The sequence below is a fragment of the Hemiscyllium ocellatum genome, chromosome 39 (genome assembly GCF_020745735.1).
Source record: "Hemiscyllium ocellatum isolate sHemOce1 chromosome 39, sHemOce1.pat.X.cur, whole genome shotgun sequence".
NCBI lineage: Eukaryota > Metazoa > Chordata > Chondrichthyes > Orectolobiformes > Hemiscylliidae > Hemiscyllium > Hemiscyllium ocellatum.
The window spans coordinates 966,304-993,178 of record NC_083439.1 but is presented as its reverse complement, the minus strand read 5'-3'; the positions used below and the strand labels follow the sequence as shown (position 1 = coordinate 993,178).

The following is a 26,875-nucleotide window of genomic DNA, read 5'->3' as shown; positions in this document are numbered from 1 at the left end:
CAGCCAAGACATTGGTTTCACCTTATGCTTTCAATCATTAATAGGATGGCTGTGACATTTATTTGTGTAGCATTGTCAAAACCTGAACTTAATCTTTTTATAATCTGATTTTGAGGGTGGCAACCCAGTCATTTGGGTTAAAGATGGACACTAAATGTTTGCCATCTACAGAAAAAGGAAAAAAAGTCTGTTCCTTTCATCATGTTAAGACAACCCAATATGTAAATACGTTAATATGTTTCAAATATGCTGAAAGATTCCTAGCCTCTGACCCACTTGTGTAGCTGCAGTATTGATGTGGCTAATTCTACTCCAGTTCTTGTCAATAGAATGGAGTGGAGAGAAGAAGAGGGAAACATAGAACAACAATAGTGGTAAGGGGATTAGGCAGGTGCTTCTGCAGCTGCAGACTTGATTCCAGGGTGGTATTTTGCCTAATGGGTGCTAGAGTTGAGGATATCCATGAATTGTGAAAAGGTGGAGATCATGGTCTATCTGGGACCAATGACATGAGACGAAAGAGAAATTAGGTCCTGTAAAGGTGATTTTAGGGAGGTAAATAGAGAAAATTGAAAAACAGGACTTCGAGATAGTGACCTCAGATCATTCCTGGTGCCACTCATTAGTGAGTATAAGAATAGAAGGGCTGAACAGCTGAATGTGTGGCTAGATAGATGAATGATAAGGTTTTTGATCCATTTCTTGGGAAGATTGTTAATGCAAAGAGCCTGAGGAATAAGAATTGTAAGCTGAGGGTGGGGATAAGAAGAGATGTGGATAGAGGAGAACCAGGGTGTTGAAATATTGAAGAATTCAGTAATTAATTATAGCATTGAGGAAGTATGGTGTGTTGGAAGAATCACCCAATAGGTAATGAAATTACACAAAAGTGGTAACTACACCATTGAATGTCTGCTATAACCCACCCTATCCCCCAAAAAAATTGTTAAGGAGAGACAGAAGTATTTCTCCATGTTATATTCCATCGGCCAATTGCTGCCCACTCGGTCAACCTGTCCATATCTGTTTGCAGCTTTTTTGGCCATTCCCACAGCTTTCTTTCTCACTCAACGGGGTCTTATCAGTGAATGTAGAACTGTACAGTACAGGAAAGCGCCCTTCAGCCCACGATGTTGTGCCAAATATGATGCCAAATTAAACTAATTCTTTCCTGCCTGTTCTTGGTCCGTATCCCTCCATTTCCTTGCATATTCCTTGCTTACCTAAAAATCTCTTAAATGATCCTATTACGTCTGGCTCCACTACCACCCCTGGCAACACGTTCCACACTCTTACCACTTCCTGTGTTTTTTTATATAAAAAGGCCCCTCACATCTCCTTTGAATATTCCCTCTCTCACCTTAAATGCATGCCCCTTAGTCTTAGGCATTTCAACTTTGGGAAAAAGATTCTGACCATTAACCCTGTTTATGCTTCTCATAATTTTATTGACTTCTGTCAAGTCTTCACCTCAGCCTCTGTTGCTCCAGCAACCCGAGTTTTTCTATCCTCTCCTTGTAGTTCATAATATCTAAGTCTGGTAAACCTCTTCAGCACCTTGTGCAAAGCTTCCACATTCTTCCTGTAATGTGCCAACCAGAATTGAACAGAGTACTCTAATGTGGCCTAATCCAAGGTCTTATAAAGCTGCAACATGACATCCTGATTCTTGTACTCAGTTCCCTGACCAATAAAGGCAAGTATGTCAAACGCCTTCTTTACCACCCTATCCACTTCTGTGGCCACTTTCAGGGGGCAACTCCATTTGCCTTTTTTCCAGCCATATCTGTAACTGATCTATATCCCTCTGTATCCTTTGACAACGATCTTTATATCATCTGTGAACTTACTAACCCACCCATCTACATTTTCATTCAAGTCATTTATACATATCACAAACAACAGGTCCCAGTATAGATCCCTGCAGAACACCACTGGTCACAGCCCTCCAATCTGAAAACCTTCTACCACTACTCTCTGCTTTCTATGGGCAAGCTACTTCTGAATCCAGACAGCCAAGGCACCTTAGTCTTCTGGATGATCCTACCTTGAGGGACCTTGTCAAAAGCCTTAGTAAAATCTATGCAGACAACATCCACTGCTCTACCTTTGCCAATCACCTTCGTCACCTCCTCAAAATTCAGTCAAGTTAGTAAATCATGACCTGCCCTGCACAAAGTCAGACTGACTGTCCCTGATCAGGTCTTGCTTTTCCAAATGCACGTAAATTCTGTCCCAATAACTTCCCAACCACTGATGTGAAAATCACCGGTCTGTAGTTTCCTGGATTATTTCTATTTTCTTTCTCGAATAGAGGAACAATGCTAATTAATTGCCAGTCCTCTTGGACCTCTCCAGTGGCTAATGAGATCTTGGTGAAGGCCCAGCAATCATCTATCTTGTCTCTCTCAATAACCTGGAGTAGATACCAACAGGCCCTGGGGACTTATCCGCCTTAATGCTCTTCAGGCATTAAGGTGAACTTGGAGACATTACACTTGGTCCCTTATCAAATCATTGATGATGATTGTAAATAGCTATGGCTTTCATAGTTCTCTTTCTGGCACCCCCACTGTTACCAGCTTACCAAGCTGGAATTGACCCTATTTCCTGTCCACCAGCCAATCCTCTATCTCCAGGACATAGCAAATACTATTACACTCAGTATGCAGTCTGATTTAACATAAGTCAGAGAACTGCCACCAAGATTGGGGGGTGGGGGGGGAAAGAAGAGTAAATCAGTATAACAGAAAAGGCAGTAAATGCAGGGGATATTACCTGGATATGAACTGGGATAGTATTAGTGTACCAGGTAAGGGGAGAATAAAATTTTTAGATTGTGTCTAGGCAAACATTTTTAGCCAGTGTATAACCCAACAAGGGAGGTGACTGTTCTAAACCTAATATTTGGAAATGAGTCTGGATAAGTGGAAGGCATACCAGGGGAGCATTTTGGATTTGTTCAGGGAAGTAGTGTTTGACAAATTTGATTGAAATTTTTTGATTTTATAACCAAGTATTGTTGAGCGTAATGTATTTGATGTGGTCCACATGGACTTCAGTAAGGTTTTAAATAAGATTTGTTATGGCAGACTAGCCATGCATCCAAGGCAAATTGGCATGTTGAATTCCAACACCGCACAACCCAGATGGCCTCCTTCTTCAAGGACCGCAGATTCCCCCCAGACGTGATCGACGATGCCCTCCACCGCATCTCCTCCACTTCCCGCTCCTCCGCCCTTGAGCCCCGCTCCTCCAACCGCCACCAAGACAGAACCCCACTGGTTCTCACCTACCACCCCACCAACCTGCGCATACAACGTATTATCCGCCGCCATTTCCGCCACCTCCAAACGGACCCCACCACCAAGGATATATTTCCCTCCCCTCCCCTATCAGCGTTCCGCAAGGACCACTCCCTTCGTGACTCCCTTGTCAGATCCACACCCCCCACCAACCCAACCTCCACCCCCGGCACCTTCCCCTGCAACCGCAGGAAATGTAAAACTTGCGCCCACACCTCCACACTCACTTCCCTCCAAGGCCCCAAGGGATCCTTCCATATCCGCCACAAGTTCACCTGTACCTCCACACACATCATCTATTGCATCCGCTGCACCCGATGTGGCCTCCTCTATATTGGTGAGACAGGCCGCTTACTTGTGGAACGCTTCAGAGAACACCTCTGGGCCGCCCGAACCAACCAACCCAATCACCCCGTGGCTCAACACTTTAACTCCCCCTCCCACTCCACCGAGGACATGCAGGTCCTTGGACTCCTCCACCGGCAGAACACAACTACACGACGGCTGGAGGAGGAGCGCCTCATCTTCCGCCTGGGAACCCTCCAACCACAAGGTATGAATTCAGATTTCTCCAGCTTCCTCATTTCCCCTCCCCCCACCTTGTCTCAGTCGGTTCCCTCAACTCAGCACCGCCCTCCTAACCTGCAATCCTCTTCCTGACCTCTCCGCCCCCACCCCACTCCGGCCTATCACCCTCACCTTGACCTCCTTCCACCTATCCCACCTCCATCGCCCCTCCCCCTAGTCCCTCCTCCCTACCTTTTATCTCAGCCTGCTTGGCTCTCTCTCTCTTATTCCTGATGAAGGGCTTATGCTCGAAACGTCGAATTCTCTATTCCTGAAATGCTGCCTAACCTGCTGTGCTTTGACCAGCAACACATTTGCAGATGTTGAATCCAAAACTGGCTGAGAGGCAGGAAGCAGAGAGTATTTGTAAAGGGATGTTTTTGCTATGAGAAATCTGTTTCCAATGGGGTTCTACAAGGGTCAATGCTAGGGCCTTGCTGATTGTGATGGTATGATCAAGAAGTTTGCAGACAACATGAAAGTTGATTAGATTAGATTAGATTAGATTAGGCAAATGGAGTTGCCCCCTGAAAGTGGCCACAGAAGTGGATAGGGTGGTAAAGAAGGCGTTTGACATACTTGCCTTATTAGTCAGGGAACTGAGTACAAGAATCAGGATGTTATGTTGCAGCTTTATAAGACCTTGGATTAGGCCACATTAGAGTACTGTTGTTCATGAATCCTTCATGAATCTGTTGTGGAAGCAGATGGTACCAGGAACCCAAATTTGCTTCTGCACACCAGGCATGAGTCAGTGCTAGGACTGCCTTGACGATGCAGAAGTTGCTGGGCACTCAAATTCACCACTGCTACCACAAGTCCATGCTGCTGGGCCCACTTGCTGCAACTGAGCTCTTTAACCAACAGGGAAATTAAAATAAAATGAGCTACAGGGAGAGGCTGAATAGGTTGGGGCTGTTTTCCCTGGAGCGTCGGAGGCTGAGGGGTGACCTTAGAGAGGTCTGCAAAATTGAGGGGCATGGATAGGAAAAATAGACAAAGTCTTTTCCCTGGGTTCGGGGAGTCCAGAACTAGAGGGTATAGGTTTAGGGTGAGAGAGGAAAGGTATAAAAGAGACCTCAGAGGTAACGTTTTCATGCAGCGGGTGGTACGTGTATAGAATGAGCTGCCAGAGGATGTGGTGGAGGCTGGTACAATTGCAACATTTAAGATGCATTTGGATGGGTATATGAATAGGAAGGGTTTGGAGGGATATGGGCCGGGTGCTGGCAGGTGGGACTAGATTGGGTTGGGATATCTGGTCAGCATGGACGGGATGGACAGGTTGCTGTACATCTCGAAGAAGGAAAAAATGAGAGACGAGAGAAAATAAAATAAAATTGGATGGTGTTGACAAGCACTGCGCTTGGAAGCCCTACTCCATCACCACCTTACTGAAAGATGATTTAAGAGGAATTTGGGATACTTTGCTTCATTGATAGATGTATAGAATACAACAGCAAGATTATACTGGAACTATCTCAAATACTGGTTAGGAAACAACTGGAGTATTGTGTGCTACTCTAGTCACCATGTTATAGGAAGAATGTAATTGCAGTGGAGAGGTTGCAAAGGAGATTTACTATCTAGGCTGGAAGGTTTGTGAGATGAGGAAAGATTGGATAGGCTGGCTTCATTTCCTTGGAGCTGTGAAAGTTAGGTGGAGACCTGATAGAGGTGTATAATATTTGAGGAGCATAGATAAGGTGATGGGAAGGCACTTTTCCATTAGTATAGGAGTCAATAACAAGGAAGCATAGATTTAAGGTAAGAGATAGAAGACTAAGAGAGAGTTGAGATATATTTTCACCCAGAGGTCGAATACCAAGAGCTGGAAAATTGGATTATTATAGCCAGATCTTTGCAGGTACAATGGGATGAATGGCCTTTTACTGTGCTGTAAACATCTTTGAGTTTGTGAAAGGATTCATAGCATGAACGCATAAAAACACACACAGGAGAGATGTTTGAAACAATGCCTGAAATGGTGGGAGAGGGAGAAACTGTCATTGTATTTTAAAACCGACTCGGGTAAGCACTTTACATGCTGTAATGCACAAGGTATGGGCCAAGAGCTGGAAAGCGGATTATGTTCAATAGCTATTTTTCAAATGCCAAAGACTGAATGGCCTTTCCTGTGCTTTTTTTTTAAGTCACTTTGGGGATTTTAACTGTTCAAGCTGGCATGTAAATACAAATGATTATTATTTGTTGCAATGTTATGTTGAAAATTGGAGCAAGTTGGATGAGCAACGAATATTGGACTTGCCAGTGATGCCTATATCTGAAAAATAAAGAATTAAACTGCCATTTGTGTGTGTTTTGCTTCCTAGATTATAAGTAGTGGTAAATATCCAAAGATGCAGTTATGAAATATGTTTTGTTGTACTAAATATTTTACAGGCATTTTCCAATACATTTGATACATGAGATTAAAATATGTCACCATAGTCAACGACCGTGGCTATTTAGCAATTTATACTGGACAATATCAGCCAAAGAAACCATGGATCGTCTCTTATCTGGCTGCATATGATGAGGGCTTTGGTGAGATTTGTGACAGAATTGGATGAGAAGTCCGGTGAAGCCTGTCCTTAATGTTGGGGCTTCGAATGTTCCTTTTTTATGATTTTGATAAATTTGGTGCATTTCTCACTAGGCATCAGGGAATTGTCAATTAAGGGTCATTATAGCTTGTTAAATATTTACCACTCAACTCGCCATATTAATATGATCTTGCTATTTTATGAAACAACATGCCAAACTAGCTAAGTTGTGGAATCTCATCATGGCAATCAGGATGGGTATTTGGCAATTCCAGAAAGGACCAACATGTTGGATACAGGGAAGCAATATCTCACGACACTGTCCATTGGCATCATCCACATGTACCCTACATCCACAGATATTGGCATCAACATGGACCACTATCTTAAGGTTGACCACTAATACAAGTCCAGAGGTTTGGACACTGTCAATCAATCAGTGGTTCAAGGCCATCAGAGTCGGTTCTTCATATTAGGGGTGAGGACCCAAATGCCTGGTAACCCACCACTCATTCTGACTCTGCCCTATTGTGAACTTCTTACACCTGAAATGAAAGGAAGACTTTAAGGGAGATGAAAGTCAGTGGCATTGCTATTAACTTCAGCGCAGGTGGGGGGATATGCTGACTGATTAAGTATGTAGAGAATGAACAGTTAGTGCTTTTGGGGAGGTTGGACTCAGATATACAGCACAGAAACAGACTCTTCGGCCCAACTCATCCATGCCGATTAATATCCTAAAGAAATCTAGTCCCATTTGTCAGCATTTGGCCCATATCAGTCTAAACCCTTCTTATTCAGAGACCCATCCAGATGCCTTTTAAACGTTGTAATTGTACTAACCTTCACCACGTCCTCTGGCAGTTCATTCCATACAGGCTATACTCTCTGCATGAAATGGTTGCCCCTTGTTTTGGATACCCCAACCCCGGAGAAAATCTTGTCTGTTAACCCCATCCATGCACCTCATGATTTGGTAAACCTCTACGGTCACCCCTCAGCCTCCGGCACTCCAGTAAACCTGTTGGACTATAACCTGGTGTCATCTGCCTTTTGATTTTGACCAGACTGGCAAGGCTTGGTGCCATGGCCTCTACTGCTGTACCTGGGTGAAGAGGATGTCCTGTATTTGTATCACCATCTCCAGCAGGACTCTTCTTCCTGTGAAGCTGACTGCCAATTTTGTCATAAGCAGACAAATGTCAGGGACTGTGCAGGTTCCTTAGACAGCACCTTCCAAATCCAAGACAAATAACCTAGAGGACAAGGGCAGCAGGTATATGGGAACACCATTACTTGCACGTTTGTCTCCAATCCACTACTACTCAAATATATTGCTATTCCTTCACTGTTACTGGGTCAGAATCATCAAACTCCCTCCCTGGCAGCACTGTGGACCTACCTACAGCAAATGGGCTGTAGGCATCAGGGTAGCAGCTCATCACCACCTACTTAAGAGCAAATAGGAATGAATGATAAATGCTGGCTGAGTCAGCAATGCTGACGTTCTGCTGTAGATTGGCAGGTTTTGTCCAAGGCTTGTCCTCAATGTGTTTTTAAAGGTAGCGCAAGAGGAAAGAAGTGCATTTGGGAAGAAACCTCAACTGGGCCTTGTGACGAGAATCTCTGTGAAGAATTCAATATAATTCATATCATCCAAAAATAAGATTTAGCCTTGTGATTTTTTTTTATTCAGCTTGGAAAAACAAAATGAAGTGGTTTAATGAGTAACTGATCAGAAATGTCAGTTTTTCGTACAGACAATACTTGAAAATCATTCTTATGTAATTTTCAAGTGGAAAAAAGTTTACAGGCCAGAGATAAGTGAACCATGACTTAAAGATAAGATTTTGTCCTTCTATATGGATATATTAATTATAAATTTCTCTATTTTAGTAATGGACAACATGAACATGTTGAGGATGTAGGTTTGCTGGCTGAACTGGAAGGTTCGTTCTCAGAAGTGTTGTCACCATCCTGGGTAAAATCTTCATTGAGCCTCTGAAAGAAGCACTAGTGGTGTAGCCTGCTTTCGATTTTTATGTTTGGGTTTTCTTAGGTCGGTGATGTCATTTCCTATGGTGATGACCACAGAAGATGATGTCACCACAGGAGATGACATCACCAACCCAAGGAAACCCAAATATAAAAATTGAAAGTGGGGGCTACACTACCAGTGCTTCATTTGGAGGTTCACTGAAGATGTTAACTAGTATGATGACAAAAGTTTTAAAACTAACCTTCCAACTCAGCAAGCAAACCTACATCCAGAACTTCAACCTGAGCTACAAAGCTTCGCAAAACTCATTAACATGTTGAATTTCATTCAAGTGTCACATCAATCAAAGATAATTGTGGAAAGTAAAAGTTCAGAGTAGAGTACAACATAATGACAAAGAAAAATGATTTGACTGGCTAACAGGGGGCATAGATGAGGAATAAATCGATTGTTTTCAGACTAGCAAGATGTCACAAATGGTGTCCCATAGGGTTGGTACTGGGGCCTCAACTCTTTATAATTCATATGAATTATTTGAATGAAGGAATCGAAGGTATGCCTGCCAAATTTGTTGATGACTGAATGATAGACACAAAGGTAAGTTCTGAAGAAAACATAAAGAGGCTACAAATGGGTTAAGTGTGTGGGCAAATGGATTATAATGTGGAAAATTATGAACAACACAAAATGGGTATCATCTAAATGGTGAGAAATTTCAAAGCTGTGAAATGCAGAGGGATTTGGGTGTTTTAGTGCATTAATTGGAAAACAAAATAGGAACAAGAGTAGGCCCTTCAAACGTGCTCCATCATTCAATGTGATCACTGTTATGGACCAGGTCAGACCCCTCCAAAACATTTCAAGAAGGTAGCCTCGACCCTACTTTTGCCAGTTGTTTTAACGTAGAACATTACAGCGCAGTACAGACTTTTTGGCCCCCGATGGTTCTGCAGGTCAGTGCAACAATCTGAAGCCTGTGTATCTTACGCTATTCCATTTTCATCCAGATGTTTATCCAATGACTATTTGATTGCCCTTAAAGTTGGTGAGTGTATTACTGTTTCAGGCAGGATGTTCCATGCCCATACTAGTCTGAGTAAAGAAACTACCTCTGACATCTGTCCTATATCTATCACACCCTCAATTTAAAGCTATGTCTCCTCGTGCTAGCCATCATCTGAGGAAAAAGGCTCTCCCTGTTCACCCTATCTAAACCTCTGATTATCTTTTGTCTCAGTTAAGTCACTTCTCAACCTTCTTCTCTGTAACAAAAACAGCCTTTGTTCCCTCAGCCTTTCCTCATAATACCTTCCCTCCATACCAGACAACATCCTAGTAAGTCTCCTCTGAACCCTTTCCAAAGCTTCCACATCCATCCTATAATGCAGTGACCAGAACTGTATGCAATACTCCAAGTGGGGCTGCACCAGTGTTTTGTAAAGCTTCAACATGACGTTGTGGCTCCAAAACTCAATTCCTTTACCAATAAAAGGTAACACACTGTATGCCTTTTTAACAACACTGCCAACCTGGATGGCAACTTTCAGGGATCTATGTACAAGTACACAGAGATCTCGCTACTCATCTACACTGCCAAGAATTTTACCATTAGTCCAGTACTCTGCATTCCTGTTACTTCTTCTGAAGTGAATCACCTCACACTTTTCCTCATTAAACTCTACTTGCCACCTCTCAGCCCAGCTCCACTGTAACCTGCAACTTCCTTCAGCACTGTCCACAAATCTACTGACCTTAGTATCATCTGCAAATTTACTAACCCTTCCTTCTACGCCCTCATCCAGGTCTTTTATAAAAATGACAAACAGCAGTGGACCCAAAACAGATCCCTGTGATACACCACTAGTAATTGAACTCCAGGATGAACATTTCCCATCAACCATCACCCTCTGTCTTTCAGCTAGTCAATTTCTGATCAAAACTGCTAAATCACTCTCATTCCCATGCCTCTGTATTTTGTGCAATAACCTATCATAGGGAACCTTATCAAATGCCTTACTGAAATGCATGTACAGCACATCAACAGCTTTACCCTCATCCACCAGTTTGGTCACCTTTTCGAAGAACTCAGTAAGGTTTGTGAGGCACAACCTACCCTTCGCAAAACCGTGTTGACTATCTCTAATCATCATATTCCTTTCTAGATGGGTTTTAAGCCGGTGTAAAGTGGATATTCTAGGAGAAATGCTACTGATCAAACCACTTAGTTTTAAACAAAACAGAATTTATTTACAAGATTGCTGAATGAAACACAACCATTGAAAACAGAATACCGAATAACTTAACTTCTCTGAAAGCAAACAAATCATCCCAACTTAATGATACTGTTCTAAATAGTTGCAACAAACCCCAGAAATGCCCCTATTCATATACCTACCCAGATGCCTCCACCACTCCATTTGGCAGCTCATTCCATACACGTACCACCCTCTGCATGAAAAAGTTGCCCCTTAGGTCTCTTTTATATCTTTCCTCTCTCACTCTAAACTTATGCCCCCTAGTTCTGCACTTCCCCACCCCAGGGAAAAGACTTTGTCTATTTATCCTATCCATGCCCCTCATGATATAGAAGGGAAGGTAAAAGATAGGTTAGAAGAAGGAGTTGTCAATTGTTAGTTAATTATTCTTTGTTATACTTTAAGAAATAAAGTTACTAATTTTTTTATTCTAACTAGTTCTTGGCCTTTTGCATTTTAATATAATAGCTTTCAGGGATACACACAGAAAAAGAATCAGAGTATGCCTTTTGATAGAATTGTTTTCTTCTTTCTGCTGTAACTCAGTTAATGTACTTGAGGTAAAAATGTCTGCTGTGTCTGGTATCTGCTCCTGGCTTGTCTCAACTATCTGATCAAACAGAATCTCTGCTAATTCTACTTCAACTTTCTTACCTGTACTCTTTTTGGTCTCTCCTGTATCAGGTGGTGACGTTGTGAACTCATTACCACACAGTCAGGAAAATCCCAGGCTATGTGTCCTGCAATAGTTCAGTTGCCTGAGTTTCCACTGGCTTTTCAAACACAGTAGGCAGCTATATCATTAGCAAGGACAAATTGTATTTCTGGAGCTGAGAGTTTGTTCAGTACTCCTACTTTTCTCTGGACACTGTAACCTAACTTTTCATAATTGAGTGCTTCTTGTCTCACTGTGTGAATTCCCATTACCAGTACGTTTTCTGGCAATAGTCCTTCAGAGGTACATATCTCCTCAGCTTTCAGCATCACAGATTGAGAGGATCCTGAGTCTCCTAATATTGTAACCTCTACCTGCTGCTCCTGGCCTATGTGAATTAACTTTACATTCTCATGTATATGGTTTAGGAAGATCTGACACTTCCTCCTTAACCAACTTCCGACCAGTTTGTACATTCTGGTACAGCTTTCTAGCCTCCACTGTGCTTTCTGTTACTACTTCAACAGAATTGATTGGCTTATCCTGTTTTCCTACATCTGGCTTCCCAGTGTTTTTCCTAACCCACCCTAACCCACATGATTTCATTTAGCCTATTTTATTGTAATGTAAACACCAGAGCTGCTTAACTTCTATCCCCTTTCAAGGATTTCCTTTTTACCCTGTGCTAAGTTAGCCTTATGATCTTCACTGAGATCTACCTTTCCATTTCCAGTTGAGGCTTTCTCTTTTTTTCCCCAATTTCTATCCCTCACAATTGAATTTTATTCTGGAAGCCAAACTTTGCTTTATGAACCAACTCGTAATCATCAGCCATTTCAGCTGCTAATCTTGCCGTTTTAACTCTGCTCTTCCACATGAGTTCTCACTACTTCAGGAAGTGAATTTTTGAACTCCAAAATAATTGTCTCTCTAAGAGCATCATAGGTTTACTCTATTTTTAATGCCCTTATCCACCTATCAAAATTACTTTGTTTGATCCTTTCAAACTCAATGTAGGTTTGACCAGGGTCCTCCTTAGATTCCTGAAATGTTGTCTCTAGGCTTCTGGCACAAGCTGATATGCACTTAAGATGGCTTTCTTCACCTCCTCAAATGTCCAAGATACCTCTTCTGATAATAATGCAAATACCTCACTAGATCTACCTATAGATTTTGTTTGGATCAACAAAACCCACATGGTCCCTGGCCACCACACTTTTTAAATGAGATGAAAAAGGCTTCCATATCCTTCTCATCAAATCTAGACAATGCTTGAATATATTTTAACAGTTTCTCACCAGGCCTTTGGCTACCATGGATTTGCTCATCCTCACTCTCTTCCTCACCTAAGCTTACCTTCAACCTTCATCTCCATCCTTTTAAGCTGACTTTTCTGTCTAAGTGCCAATTTCTGAAATTCTCTTTCTTTCTTCCTTTCCTTCCTCTCTTTTCATTCTCCCTCTCCCTCTCCCCATCTCTATCTCTTTTTCCTTTTGTTTTTAATTGTAATTCAAACTGTTTCATTTCTGTTGCCCTTGCCTTGTCTTTCAACTCTAACTCAAGCTGCCTAATTTTCAATTGAATTTTAGCCATTTCTAAAGATTCTGATGGGCTTTCCAGTAAATTTAAGTGCTGAGCTATTGCTGTAATTATATCTCCCAACCTCACAGAAGGAGGCAGCTCCAACTCCTGCTTGTCTGCTAATTCCTACAGCTTGGCCTTAATCACATTTTGCAAAATGCCCTAAGTCACTTCATCCTCCCCCAGAAAACTCTGTGACTGAAAGAGCTGTTGCACTGTTTAAACTAAACAAATTCAACACCTAGAACAAAAGACACCAACACCTACTATTCACTGTCTTCAAGTCCAACAATCTTAATCCCAATTTAAAACTATAGAACATCCTCTGGGTGCTCCGGTTTCCTCCCACAGTCCAAAGATGTGCAGGTCAGGTAAATTGGCCAGGCTAAATTGTCCATAGTGTTGGGTGCATTAGTCAGGGGTGAATGTAGGGAAATGGGTCTGGGTGGGTTGCTCTTTGGAGGGGCGGTGTGGCCAAAGGGCCGAAGGGCCTGTTTCCACACTGTAGAGAATCTAATCTAATGTAAACAAAAACCTGCAAAGAGCCCCCAATCTGTTATGGCCCAGGCCAGACCCCTCAAAACATTTCAAGAAGGTAGCCCAAACCCTAACTTTGCTAGTTGTTTTTAAGCCGGTGTAAAGTGGATATTTCAGGAGAAATGCCGCTGGTCAAACCACTTAGTTTCAAACAAAACAATTTATTTACAAGATTACCGAATGCAGCACAAACAACAGAAGACAGAATAACGTAACCTCTCCAAAAACCCAACAGGTGATCCCAACTTATTGACGCTGTTCCAACTACAAGCAACAATCCCCATAAACAGCCCTTGGCACAAAAGGTAAAATGAAACACAGGATCTTATAGGATAGATGTCAGAAAGAGAGTACCAGCCGCGACCTACTTCTTTGGGTCCAGCAGCTTCAAAACACTAATGCTAAAAACCAAACCAAACTGGAGAAAGCTGAGCTGAGAGAACTGGCCACTCCCCTTTATTGTAAAACATTTTTTTTAACTTGAAAGCCCTCCGCCTGAGGCAGTAACCATTAACTATTATCTAATTTGCTCTGAAACACTTCAACCCCAGACTTTTCGGAGTGTGTGTTGTTTACGGCCTTTCTGGAAAAAAAACTACGAAGGACAACATAAATTTGTTAAAAGAGCAGCTTTATTACATCATATCTGATCATTCAACTAATACTCTGTTCCTGCTATAGAAACATGGGAAAGGCAGGTGCGCAAGTATAACGAGTAATTAGGTAAAATAATAGAATGTTATCACTTATTGCGAGGGAAATTCAAGTCAAGCATCTATATTTGAGCTGAGGGGTGACCTTATAGAGGTTTACGAAATTATGAGGGGCATGGATAGGATAAATAGACAAAGTCTCTCCCCTGGGGTCGGGGAGTCCAGAACTAGAGGGCATAGGTTTAGGGTGAGAGGGGAAAGATATAAAAGAGACCTAAGGGTCAACGTTTTCATGCAGAGGGTGGTACGTGTATGGAATGAGCTGCCAGAGGATGTGGTGGAGGCTGGTACAATTGCAATATTTAAGAGGCATTTGGATGGGTATATGAATAGGAAGGGTTTGGAGGGATATGGGCCGGGTGCTGGCAGGTGGGACTAGATTGGGTTGTGATATCTGGTCAGCATAGACGGGATGGACTGAAAGGTCTGTTTCCACGCTGTACATCTCTATGACACTGATGAGACCACATCATGAGTACGATGGATCTCTGTTGAAACCTATAAAATTCTTCAGGGACTTGACAAGGTGCTGCAGAAAAGTTGTTTTCCCCTTATGGAAGAATCTAGGATCAGAAGGTATAATCTCAGAATAAATGTGAAGGCAGAGATAAGGAGGAATTTCTTCTCTCAAAGGGCAGTCAGTCTGGAATTCGTTATTACAGAGGGGCTGTCGAGGCAGAGTTAGATTAAGGGGACAAGTGATAGAGATGTTCAAAATTATGATGAAGTTGAGATAGATAACTAACTTTCTGTGAGCTTGATGTGCAAGTGTTTGTGAACATGTATTAAGAGTCAGGAACGGGGAAAATGTGACGAGCATTCTTTTTATGTGGTAAGAACGATTTGAAACTGGCTGCCAGTGAGGATGGGAGATGTTAAGTCGTCATTAGGGAAAGTAAAATGACGTGGGCTGTTCCCATACTGTTATAGGAGAAAGTGAGGACTGCAGATGCTGGAGATCAGAGCTGAAAATGTGTTGCTGGAAAAGCGCAGCAGGTCCGGCAGCATCCAAGGAGCAGGAGAGTCGATGTTTCTGGCATGAGCCCTTCTTCAGATTCCTGAAGAAGGGCTTATGCCCGAAACGTCGAATTTCCTGCTCCTTGGATGCTGCCTGACCTGCTGCGCTTTTCCAGCAACACCTTTTCAGCCCATACTGTTATAGCTAATTATACTCCTGGCAGTACAGAGCGGCTTGCTGCGCGTGCGCGCTGATATTTTCCTGCACCAAAATGGTCGGTATGCGAGCACACTGATGTTCAACCTGCACCAAGATGTATGTGCAGTGACGTTGATCTTCACTAAAATGGCGGAGGCGCAGGCGCGCTTGATAATGTCATGTGATGTTGATGTGGGTTGCACGGGAGTTGGCTGCTGACCTTTTCACCCAATCTCCGGTGAAGGCAGCTACCATCAACCGGGGCCTTGTCACTGCCAGGGTCTATTCGAGCCCCCTATCCCGGTCCGGGTGTGTCTTTATTGTAGCGAGCTGTGTCTCAGGCCTGACCTGGGCCGACTGGCTGTGGCGGGGCCTGGCCTCGACCCCACGGCCCATTTGGACTTCATCCCCGGTACTGGGTTGGTGCGACTGCTGGGGGCTCAAGGCTGGATGGCGTTTGTAGATGCGGTATCCGGAGCCGCTGATTTGGGCTTTCAAGTGTTTCTGCGAATCCGCGATTTCGAACCAAGAAATAGTTGTTGTAATTGAAAGTAAAACGTTGTGGATGTTGGAAATTTGAAACAAACGCCGAAAGTACCGGAGAAGCTCTGGTCTGATAACATCTCTGGACAGATCCATCATTTTGAAGAACAGTAATATCGAATTCAAAACGTTAACTCTTGCTTTCTCTCTCCACAGATGTTGCCAGAACTACTGAGTTTCTCTAGTGTCTTGTGCTTTTTACTTGTTTAACTGTCCGGTTGAGTAACTCTCAATTGGGAAGCTGTTTCCAAGATATATTTGCTCCGTGTCTGTTTATAGAGTCATAGAGCTGTACAGCATAGAAACAGACCCTTTGATCCAACTCGTCCATGCCAACCAGATAGACTAATTTAGTCTAGTCCAATATTTGAGTGTTCACACATCCATCCAGATGCCTTTTAAATCTTGTTGTACCAGCCTCCACCTCTTCCTCTGGCAGCTCATTCCAGACATACACCACCCTCTTTGTGAAAAAGTTGCCCCCTCACCCTAACCTATGCCCCCTAGTTCTGGAGAAACTCCCACCCTGGGGAAAAGATCTTGCCTATTTATCTAATCCTTGCCCTCATGATTTTATAAACTTTTATAAGATCACCCTTCAGCCTCTGACGCTCCAGGGAATATAGCCCTAGTCTTTTCAGACTGTCCTTGGAGATCAAATCTCTGGCCACATCCTCATAGTGTTGTATGTAAATTGCAGTTAAAATTGGGCAGTTAGGGCAAGCAATTGGATGTAATATTAAATCATTGGCTTGACTGAATTACTGTCTTTCCTGTATACCATAGCTGCCTCATTTTCACCAAATTTCTTAAACTGTCAACTAGAAACTGGTAATTCCTCACATAGAGTGAAGATGAGATTTTGTGGATCACTAAGCACAAGCTGCTGAAGCTCCACTTATTTTGTGTGAATAGAGAAACACCATGGAGTGCATTGTGTGGTTCAGATGTAAGATTTCTCTGTACCCTCTTCATTCCCATCTCACCCCAGTGTCCCATTGATATAGCATGTTTCCCATACCATTGCATTATCAGTGTTGCTGCTTAAGTCTAGAGTCAAGGATACGAGACAACATTTCATTTTTCTTTAAAATGAAATAATAGATATTCTGGAGTTGGGGGATGTTTAATGCTGCATCTTGATTCCTATTAACTGTTCGGATTTGTTTCATTTAGCAAAATGTTTCTACTATTGGGTGATCACTGAGCACTACTCCCCTACTAGTGGGTAAAGGTGCAGTTGGCTCTACTTCGTGAGTGGAATCTGTCTAAATTTCAGGCTATAGTATGAATTTGGTATGCTGGCCGCATTATTCTTATGATTTGAGAAATTCTAGAATGTGAAGGTTTTGTCTGTATTTGGCCCTAGCTATGTATGTGAATGATTGTCAGGAAATAATTTTCCCCCAAACTCAGTTCTTTTTTCTGCATTGTCAGATCTGTTGTATCCTGATGGATTCAAATGGTGTGATTTTCTTCTGTTTATTTTCCTGCAGACCGTGTATGTGTACCTTTGCTGTTAAAAATAAAATATATTGAAGAAAGAATATTTTTCTCCTGAACTAATTGAAAGCCAGAATTTCTTCAAAATGCCTGCAGTATCTAGTGATCTAAAGGAGTTGTATCTCTCTACATGCTTGGCTGACCTTAACAAGAAAGCAGAAGTGAAGCTTGAAACGAAAAGCACCAAAACGTGAGGAAATATGAATCTGCTTCAATGTTTGTTTGTTTTTAACTCTTAACTATGTGATGAAGCTTGATTCAATAAACTTGCAAAATGGAATTGACTTAAATAATTGGAAGTAGAACATTTGCAGGGTTGTGGGAAAGGAAGTCCATTGAGACTAATTGCAAAGCTCTTTAAGAGGCCAGTGTAGGTATGTTTTGTTGGATTGCTCCTTCCTAATCGTACGATTCAGTGATGAGTTTGATGCACAAGTATTTTGTTAGAATTAAATCACATTTTGCATGAAAGTATCATGAAATCTGGAAGTTCATAACACAATCTAAATTGATTCACAAGAGGCTTTGGTTTGTGCAGATTGCCTCAGTTGGGTGACTAGAGCATAGTGCAATGTGAAGTGGGGCTAACCCCAAAAAGTATAACTTAATACAGATAAATTCCTGCAATCTGTTTGCACTGCTGTTCCTTGTGTTGTATAGGAGCATCTCTTTCGCACTTTGTGCTATGTGCTAAAAGTGCAGATTAACAAGTGCTGAAGGCTAGCTGTCTAAAACATGACCTATGGTGGAGACAGTGAAGTTTGAATAATGGAATATCAGGAGAGTATCAAGAAAGAAAACATTGAAAGAAATAAATACTTGGAACAAATTATAAGAGGCTGAAGCGTAGCAATAGATAATTGGTTCAGGATGAAGATTTATATTATTGCCAACTTATATATGTTGTATTGAACCATAATTTCAGAATACAGTAATGTAGATCCAATGTCCTGAAGCATCTAGTCCTATTATATTTAACAGTTCAAAATTGTTGAGGTCCTTCCCATTTTTCTGTAAACTTAATTGATCAGCTTCAACTCCATTACCTTTCAAGCTGGGATTTTGTTTTGGCAATTATTGACACCATACTCTGCCATTGCATTTTACTGGAATTCTAGTCAACAAATACTCAAATCCCCACAAACTCATGAAACAAATTGGGTGATACACAATATATACACACATATATATCCAAAATTAACACAGGAGGGAATCCATTGCAACTTTCTCTTAAAGTTTATGTCACTCATTCTAATTGATCATAACAAATCACAGTTTGGTTCCATAGCAAATTGTCGTGCTGTGATTCCTTGTTTAAGTCACTCTGTAGAATGTTGATGACTGTTCAACCCTGATAATGTCAAATTTAGCCTGTCTTGGTTTTCACTGGTGCATTTGTTAGTATTTGGCTCATTTCACTCTCAACTCTTCCCCTTCATATACCGATCCAGATGCCTAGCCTCCACCGCTTCGTCTGGCAATTCATTTCTCCTGCACCACCCTTTGTGTGAAAACGTTGCCCTTTAGGTCCATTATAAATCTTCCCATCTCACCTTAAATCTCAGCCCTCTAGTTTTGGACTTCACTGCACTGGAGGAAAGTACCCTAGCTGTTCACCCTCTCTCTGTCCCTGGTGATTTTATAAACTTCTCTAAGGTCATCCCTCTGCTTCCGATCTCGAGGGAAAATAGTCCCAGCCTATTCTGCTTCTCTCTCTATAGCTCAAACCCTCCAACTCTGGCAACACCCTTGTAAATAATTTCTGAACCTTTTCAGGTTTCACGCCATTGCCTTAACCAACTGAGGGATTTGTTGATGCTTTACTATTAAATGGTGTCCTCTTAAAATTCTTTGTGTTTTGTCAACATTAAATTAACAAGAAAGATTGTTTGCAATGTTCAACTTAGTAATTTATAATAGTTTTCTGTCCAAATCATTTTCTTTCATTTTCCAGCTATGTCACGAGTGCTTGTAAAATATTTAAGGCAGCAGAGGAATGTAGATTGGATAGAGATGAGGAGAAAGCCTATGTCCTTTACATGAAATACCTGACTGTGTACGATCTCATTCGGAAAAGGACTGATTTCAAACACCAACAGGTACTTGGTTATGTTTTCTGCAGGACTGTGCAGCTTATATCATTATTTTATAGGTGCCATAGTTAATGTATCTACAAGCAGTATACCTGTTCCAGTAATTTATAGCTGACACTCTCACTCTTATTTTTTTTTATTAGACTAGTTCCTTTGGGAGTTTTTAGAAAACAGCCAAACGTAAACAACTGTATTCAAGGTTGCTTAATCTGGAACTTGTTATGCAGTCTTTTCTTTTTGACCTTGGGGATATATTTTATTGCCAATTCTTTGTCGAAAGAATTGTAGTTAACACTGTTTTTGTTCTAGCTCTATCAAATTGCATGTTGCTTATCTATGACACACATGCTGGGGCATTTGGTCATGTCACTGATTTTAATAGAATAATCATGAGGTGGTCATTCTTTTGTACTCTGTCCACACGTACTGCAAAAATGTGCAGCAATAAATTGAAGTTTGTCTCATTGGTTGGTGCAACTACAGCTAGAGCAAAACTTCAAAAATGCTGCGCTGGCTGGAGAGCGCTTTAGAGCTTTCCTTCATCCTCCTTGTCACAACCTAAACACTTCGTGCAAGGAATAATTTATTAGGGTTAATGTGCAGTCATAATAAGCAAAGATTGTTCAGCAAATGAATTGGATGATTTAATCTAATATAAAAGGCAAATTACAACAGAATCTGAAATAAGAGCTCCAAGTGATGGGAAGTAGTCAGGTCTGGCAGCTGCTGTGGAGAGAAGAAATAACGTTTTCAATTTATTATGATTGTTGTGGTTCTGCTCGCCGAGCTAGAAGTTTTTGCTGCAAACGTTTCGTTCCCTGTCTAGGGAACATCATCAGTGCTGTTGGAGCCTCGTGTGAAGCGCTGCTTTGATGTTTCTTCCGGTATTTATAGTGGTTTGTGCTTGCCGCTTCCGGGTGTCAGTTTCAGCTGCAGTGATTTGTATGTGTGGTCCAGGTCGATGTGTCTGTTGATGGATGTTCTTGCCGTTTCCAGCAAGACAACCAGCAACATGAATTTGACTGGGAAAACACCACTATCATAGGACAAGCCAGACAGAGAACAGCCAGAGAATTCCTAGAAGCATGGCATTCATCCCCAAACTCCATCAACAGACACATCGACCTGGACCCCACATACAAATCACTGCAGCTGAAACTGACAACCGGAAGCGGCAAGAACAAACCACTATAAATACCGGAAGAAACATCAAAGCAGCGCTTCACACGAGGCTCCAACAGCACTGATGATGTTCCCTAGCCAGGGAACGAAACGTTTGCAGCAAAAACTTCCAGCTCGGCGAGCAGAACCACAACAACGGATACCCGAGCTACAAATCTTCAATCAGATTTTTATGATTCTTTAGAATGTTAAATCACTTATGTTTATTTTTTCTAGTGTTGGTTGAAGGATGAATTTGGTCAAGATGAGGATGAAATTTCTTTGAATTGTAAGACTTTTCTTTCATCTGAGCAGATCACATCAGATCTCTTTCAAAATGCACCCAAAAGATTATCTCATTGATGTTTTAGTCAAGCTGATTTGAGAGTGTGGGCATCTGGTGAGAGTGCTACTTACTGAGCCAGGCTGACCTTTTGTTTAAAATGACATGAGGAAAAAAAATGCTGGAACTCTGGTCTAGCAGCATCTGTGAAGAGAAGCATTTGACATTTCAGCTTGATGACCTTTCATTAGAATTGGAAAAAGATAGGACTGTAAGAATTTTGGTGTCAGTAGAAAAAGGAGGGACATGAAAGCAAATAGTTTGTGATGGGATAAAGGGCAGGAGAGATGACATAACTGAAGATTTCATAATGCAAGAGCCAGCAAGAAAGCTAATGGAATAAAACAAAAAGCTGCAGATACTGGAAATCTGAAAACAGACATTGCTGGTGAAACTTAGTGGTCAGGTGACATCTATGGAGAGAGAAACCGTTAAAGTTTAAAGTCCAATATGTGTCATAGAATTGGAGATCTACAGCATGAAAACAGACCCTTCAGTCCAACTTGTTCATGTCAACCAGATACCATGGTCAACCATATTTCCCTGTTTAAGAAAGGGAATAGGGAAATCCCTAAGAATTACAGACCAGAAGTAGTAACTCCAAAGATTGCAGACAGATGGGTGACAGTGAGGGGGACTGGGAGGAAGCAGCCTGTGCAGGGACCCCCTGCAGCCGTTCCCCTCAAGAACAAGTATACCATTTTGGATACTTGTGGGGGGACACCTTACCAGTGGTAAGCAGTGGGGTTCTGAGCCTGTCCCCGTTGCTCAGAAGGGAAGGGTGGAGAAGAGCAGAGCAATAGTTATTGGGGACTCGATAGTTCGGGGCACAGACAGGCGGTTTTGTGGGGGCGAGAGAGACTCACGATTGGTATGTTACCTCCCAGGTGCAAGGGTACGTGACGTCTCTGATCGTGTTTTCCGGATCCTTAAGGGAGAGGGGGAGCAGCCCGAAGTCGTGGTCCACGTTGGCACCAACGACATAGTTAGGAAGAGGGGTGAGGATGTTAGGCAGGCTTTCAGGGAGCTAGGTTGGAAGCTCAGAGTTAGAACAAAGAGTTGTTGTCTCTGGTTTGATACCCGTGCCACGTGATAGAGAGTCGAGGAATAGGGAGAGAGAACGGTTAAATGCGTGGCTACAGGGGTGGTGCAGGAGGGAGGGATTCCGGTTTCTGGATAACTGGGGTTCTTTCTGGGGAAGGTGGGACCTCGATAAACAGGATGGTCTACACCTGAACCTGAGGGGCACAAGTATCCTTGGGGGGAGGTTTGCTAGTGCTCTTTGGGAGGGTTTAAACAATCTCTGCAGGGGCATGGGAACCTAGACTGTAGCTTTAGGGTGCAGGACCTGGAGTGTAGGAAGGTTAGGAACATGACATCAATCTTGAAGGAGGGTGCCTGTAAACAGGAAGGTGGCTTGAAGTGTGTATACTTCAATACGAGAAGTAGACGAAATAGGTAGGTGAACTTGCAGCGTGGGTTGGTACCTGGGATTTCGATGTTGTGGCTATTACGGAGACATGGGTAGAACAGGGACAGGATTGGCTGTTGCAGGTTCCAGGGTTTAAATGTTTTAGTAGGGTCAGAGGTGGGGGTAAAAGAGGGGGAGGTGTGGCAATGCTGGTCAAGGAGAGTATTACAGCGGTGAAAAGGATGATGGATGAAGACTCGCCATCTGAGGTATTTTGGGCTGAGGTTAGAAATAGGAAAGGTGAGGTCACCCTGTTAGGAGTTTTCTACAGGCCTCCTAATAGTCCTAGAGACGTGGAAGAAAGGATTTCGAGGATGATTCAGGAGAAGAGTGAAAGTAATAGGGTGGTTGTTATGGGGGACTTTAACTTCCCAGATATTGACTGGGAAAGCTATAGCTCGAGTACGTTAGATGGGTCGGTGTTTGTCCAATGTGTGCAGGAGGGTTTCCTGACACAATATGCAGACAGGCCAACAAGAGGTGAGGCCATACTGGATTTCGTTCTGGGTAACGAACCAGGCCAGGTGTTAGAATTGGAGGTAGGTGAGCACTTTGGGGACAGTGACCACAACTCGGTGACTTTTACTCTAGTGATGGAGATGGATAAGTGTGCACTGCAGGGCCAGAGTTATAGCTGGGGGCAGGGAAATTATGATGCAGTGAGGCATGACTTAGGATATGTGGCTTGGAAAAGTAGGCTTCAAGGGAAGGGCGCAATCGATATGTGGAGCTTGTTCAAGGAGCAACTATTGAGTGTCCTTGATAAGTATGTACCTGTCAGGCAGGGAGGAAAGGGTCGTGTGAGGGAGCCCTGGTTTAATAAGGAATTGGAATCCCTTGTTAAAGGGAAGAGGGCGGCCTATGTAAAGATGAGGCGTGAAGGTTTAATGGGGGCGATTGAGAGTTATAAGGTAGCCAGGAAGGATCTGAAGAGAGAGCTAAGAGCAGCAAGGAGGGGACATGAAAAGTCCTTGATTGGTAGGATTAGGGAAAACCCAAAGGCTTTCTATAGGTATGTCAGGAATAAAAGAATGACTAGGGTAGGAATAGGTCCAGTCAAGGATAGTAGTAGGAAGTTATGCGTGGAGGCTGAAGAGATTGGAGAGACACTGAATGAATACTTTTCGTCAGTATTCACTCAGGAACAGGACATTGTTGCCGATGTGAATATTGAGTCACAATTAATTAGAATGGATGGCTTTGAGGTACGTAGGGAAGAGGTGTTGGAAATTCTAGAAAGGGTGAAAATAGATAACTCCCCTGGGCCTGATGGCATTTATCCTAGGATTCTCTGGGAAGCAACGGAGGAGATTGCAAAGCCATTGGCCTTGATTTTTATGTCCTCGTTGTCTGCAGGAATAGTGCCAGAAGACTGGAGGATAGTAAATGTGGTTCCCTTGTTCAAGAAGGGGAGTAGGGATAACCCTAGTAGCTATAGACCGGTGAGTCTCACTTCTGTTGTAGGCAAAGCCTTAGAGAGAAGGGATAGGATTTTTGAACATCTGGGTAGGAATAATGTGATCAAGGATAGTCAGCATGGTTTTGTGAAGGGCAGGTCGTGCCTCACAAACCTTATTGAATTCTTTGAGAAGGTGACTAAGGAGGCGGACGAGGGTAAAGTGGTAGATGTGGTGTATGTGGATTTTAGTAAGGCGTTTGATAAGGTTCCCCTTGGTAGGCTACTGCAAAAAATATGGAGGTATGGCATTGAGGGTGCGTTAGAGGTTTGGATTAGGAATTTGCTGGCTGGAAGAAGACAGAGGGTAGTAGTTGATGGTAAAGGTTCATCTTGGAGTGCAGTTACTAGCGGTGTTCCGCCCGGATCTGTTTTGGGACCATTGTTGTTTGTCATTTTTATAAATGACCTGGAGGAAGGGCTAGAAGGTTGGGTGAGCGAGTTTGCGGGTGATACGAAAGTCTATGGAGTTGTTGACAGTGAGGAAGGATGTGGCAGGTTACAGCAGGACATAGATAAGCTGCAGAGCTGGGCAGAAAGGTGGCAAATGGAGTTCAATGTAGGTAAGTGTGAAGTGATTCATTTTGGTAAGAGTAAGAAGATGGGGTACTGGGCTAGTGGTCGGATACTTGGTAGTGTGGATGAGCAGAGGGATCTTGATGTCCATGTACACAGATCTCTGAAAGTTGCCACCCAGGTAAATAGTGCTGTGAAGAAGGCATATGGCGTACTGGCTTTTATTGGTAGAGGAATTGAGTTCCGGAGTCCTAAGGTCATGTTGCAGTTGTATAAGACTCTGGTGCGGCCGCATCTGGAGTATTGTGCGCAGTTTTGGTCGCCATACAATAGGAAGGATGTGGAGGCACTGGAACGGGTGCAAAGGAGGTTTACCAGGATGTTGCCTGGGATGGTAGGAAGATCGTATGAGGAAAGGCTGAGGCACTTGGGGCTGTTTTCATTGGAGAAAAGAAGGTTTAGTGGTGACTTGATAGAGGTGTACAAGATGATTAGGGGTTTAAATAGGGTTGACCATGAGAATCTTTTTCCACGTATGGAGTCAGCTATTATGAGGGAGCATAGCTTTAAATTAAGGGGTGGTAGGTATAGGACAGATGTTAGGGATAGATTCTTTACTCAGCGAGTTCATGGAATGCCCTGCCAGTAGCACTGGTGGACTCTCCCTCTTTATGGGCATTTAAACTGGCATTGGATAGGCATATAGAGGTTAGGTGGGCTTGGATTGGTGCAACATCGAGGGCCAAAGGGCCTGTACTGTGCTGTATTTTTCTATGTTCTATGTCTGAGGTAAGCAAGGTGCTGGAAAGGACTTTGAGACAGAGGATTTATGACTATTTGGAAAAATGTTAAAGATAGTCAACATGGCTTTGAGAGAGACACGTCATGCCTCACAACCCTTATTGAGTTCTTTGAGGATGCGACAAGACAAGTTGACAAAGGTTGAGCAGTGGATGTGGTGTATGTGGATTTCAGTAAGGCATTTGATAAAGTTCCCCATGGTAGGTTCATTCAGAAAGTTATGTATGGGATACAGGAAAATTTGGCTGTCTGGATAGATAATTGACTGGTCAAAAGAGGCCAGCGAGTGGTGGTGGGTGGAAAGTATTCTACCTGGAGTTTGGTGACCTGTGGTCTCCTGGAGGGATCTGTTCTTGGACTTTTGCTGTTTGTAGTTTTTATAAATTACTTAGATGAAGAAGTGGAAGGGTGAATTAGTAAGTTTGCTGATGACACAGATCAGTGGTATTGTAGGTAGTGTTGAGAGCTGTTGCAGGCTACAACAAGACATTGACAGGATGCAGAGCTGAGCTGAGAAGTGGCAGATGGAGCTCAATCTTGATAAATGCGAAGTGAGTCATTTTGGAAGGTCGAATTTGAATGCTGAATACAGGGTTAAAGACAGGATTCTTGGCAGTGTGGAGGAACAGAGGAATCTTGGGGTCCATGTACACAGATCCCTCAAAGGCGCCACCCAAGTTGAGAGGGTTGTTAGGAAGGCTAATGGTGTTTTGGCTTTCATTAACAGGGGAATTGAGTTTAAGAGTCGCAAAATTTTGCAGCAGCTCTATAGAGCCCTGGTTAGTCCACGCTTGGAATATTGTGTCCAGTTCATGTTGCCCCATCGCAGGAAGGATGTAGATGCTTTAGAGAGGGTGCAGAGGAGATTTATCAGAATGCTGCCTGGATTGGAGGGCATGTCTTATGAACAGAGGTTGAGTGGGCTAGGGCTTTTCACACTGGAGAGAAGGAAGAGAGGTGACTTGATAGAGATGTACAAGGTAATGAGTGGCATAGATGAAGTAGATAGCCAGAGATTTTTCTCCAGGGCAGAAATGGCTGTCACAAAAGGTTATAATTTTAAGGTGATTGGAGGAAGGTATAGGGGAGATGTCAGAGGTAGGTTCTTTACGCAGAGAGTGGTGGATGCGTGGAATGCACTGCCAGCGGTGGTATTAAAGTCAAAGACATTAGGAACATTTAAGCGAGTGCTGGACAAGCAAATGAACAGCAGTAAATTGGGAGCTGTGGACGTTGGGTTGATTTTAGATTAAGATAAATGTTTGGCACCATATCATGGGCCGAAGGGCCTGTACTGTTCTACATTCTATATTCTAAATTAATCTAATTCCATTTTTCAGCATTTGGCCTTTATCCCTGTAAACCTTTCCTATTCATAAACCCATCCAGATTCCTTTTAAAGGATGTAATTGTCCCAGCCTCCTCCACTTCCTCTGGCAGCTCATTCCATAAATGCATCACCCTCTACATGAAAAAATTTCTGTAGAATTATACAACACAAAAACAGACCCTTCAGTCCAACCAGTCTATATCAAACATCATCCCAAACTAAACTAGTCCCACCTGTCTGCTCCTGGCCCATATCTCTTCAAACGTTTGATATTCATGTACTTGTCCAAATGTCTTTTAAAGGTTTTAATTGTGCCTGCATTAACCACTTCCTCTGGTGGCTCA

General features: G+C 42.7%; 1 protein-coding gene across 4 annotated transcripts in view; it reads left to right on the top strand.

The window, feature by feature from the left end:
- The window catches only part of usp8 (ubiquitin specific peptidase 8), a 67,121-nt gene that overhangs the window by 1,546 nt on the left and 38,700 nt on the right, over positions 1-26,875 (top strand). For 2 of the 4 annotated variants that reach the window (XM_060853160.1, XM_060853158.1), the window contains exons 2-3: positions 17,354-17,550; positions 19,315-19,459. In XM_060853160.1, the coding sequence (XP_060709143.1) occupies positions 17,447-17,550; positions 19,315-19,459 (249 nt within the window). In that variant the 5' untranslated portion in view covers positions 17,354-17,446. Of the gene's footprint in view, positions 1-15,505; positions 15,968-17,353; positions 17,551-19,314; positions 19,460-26,875 lie in introns of those variants that run through there. The other 2 variants (XM_060853159.1, XM_060853157.1) reach the window with 2 other exon arrangements.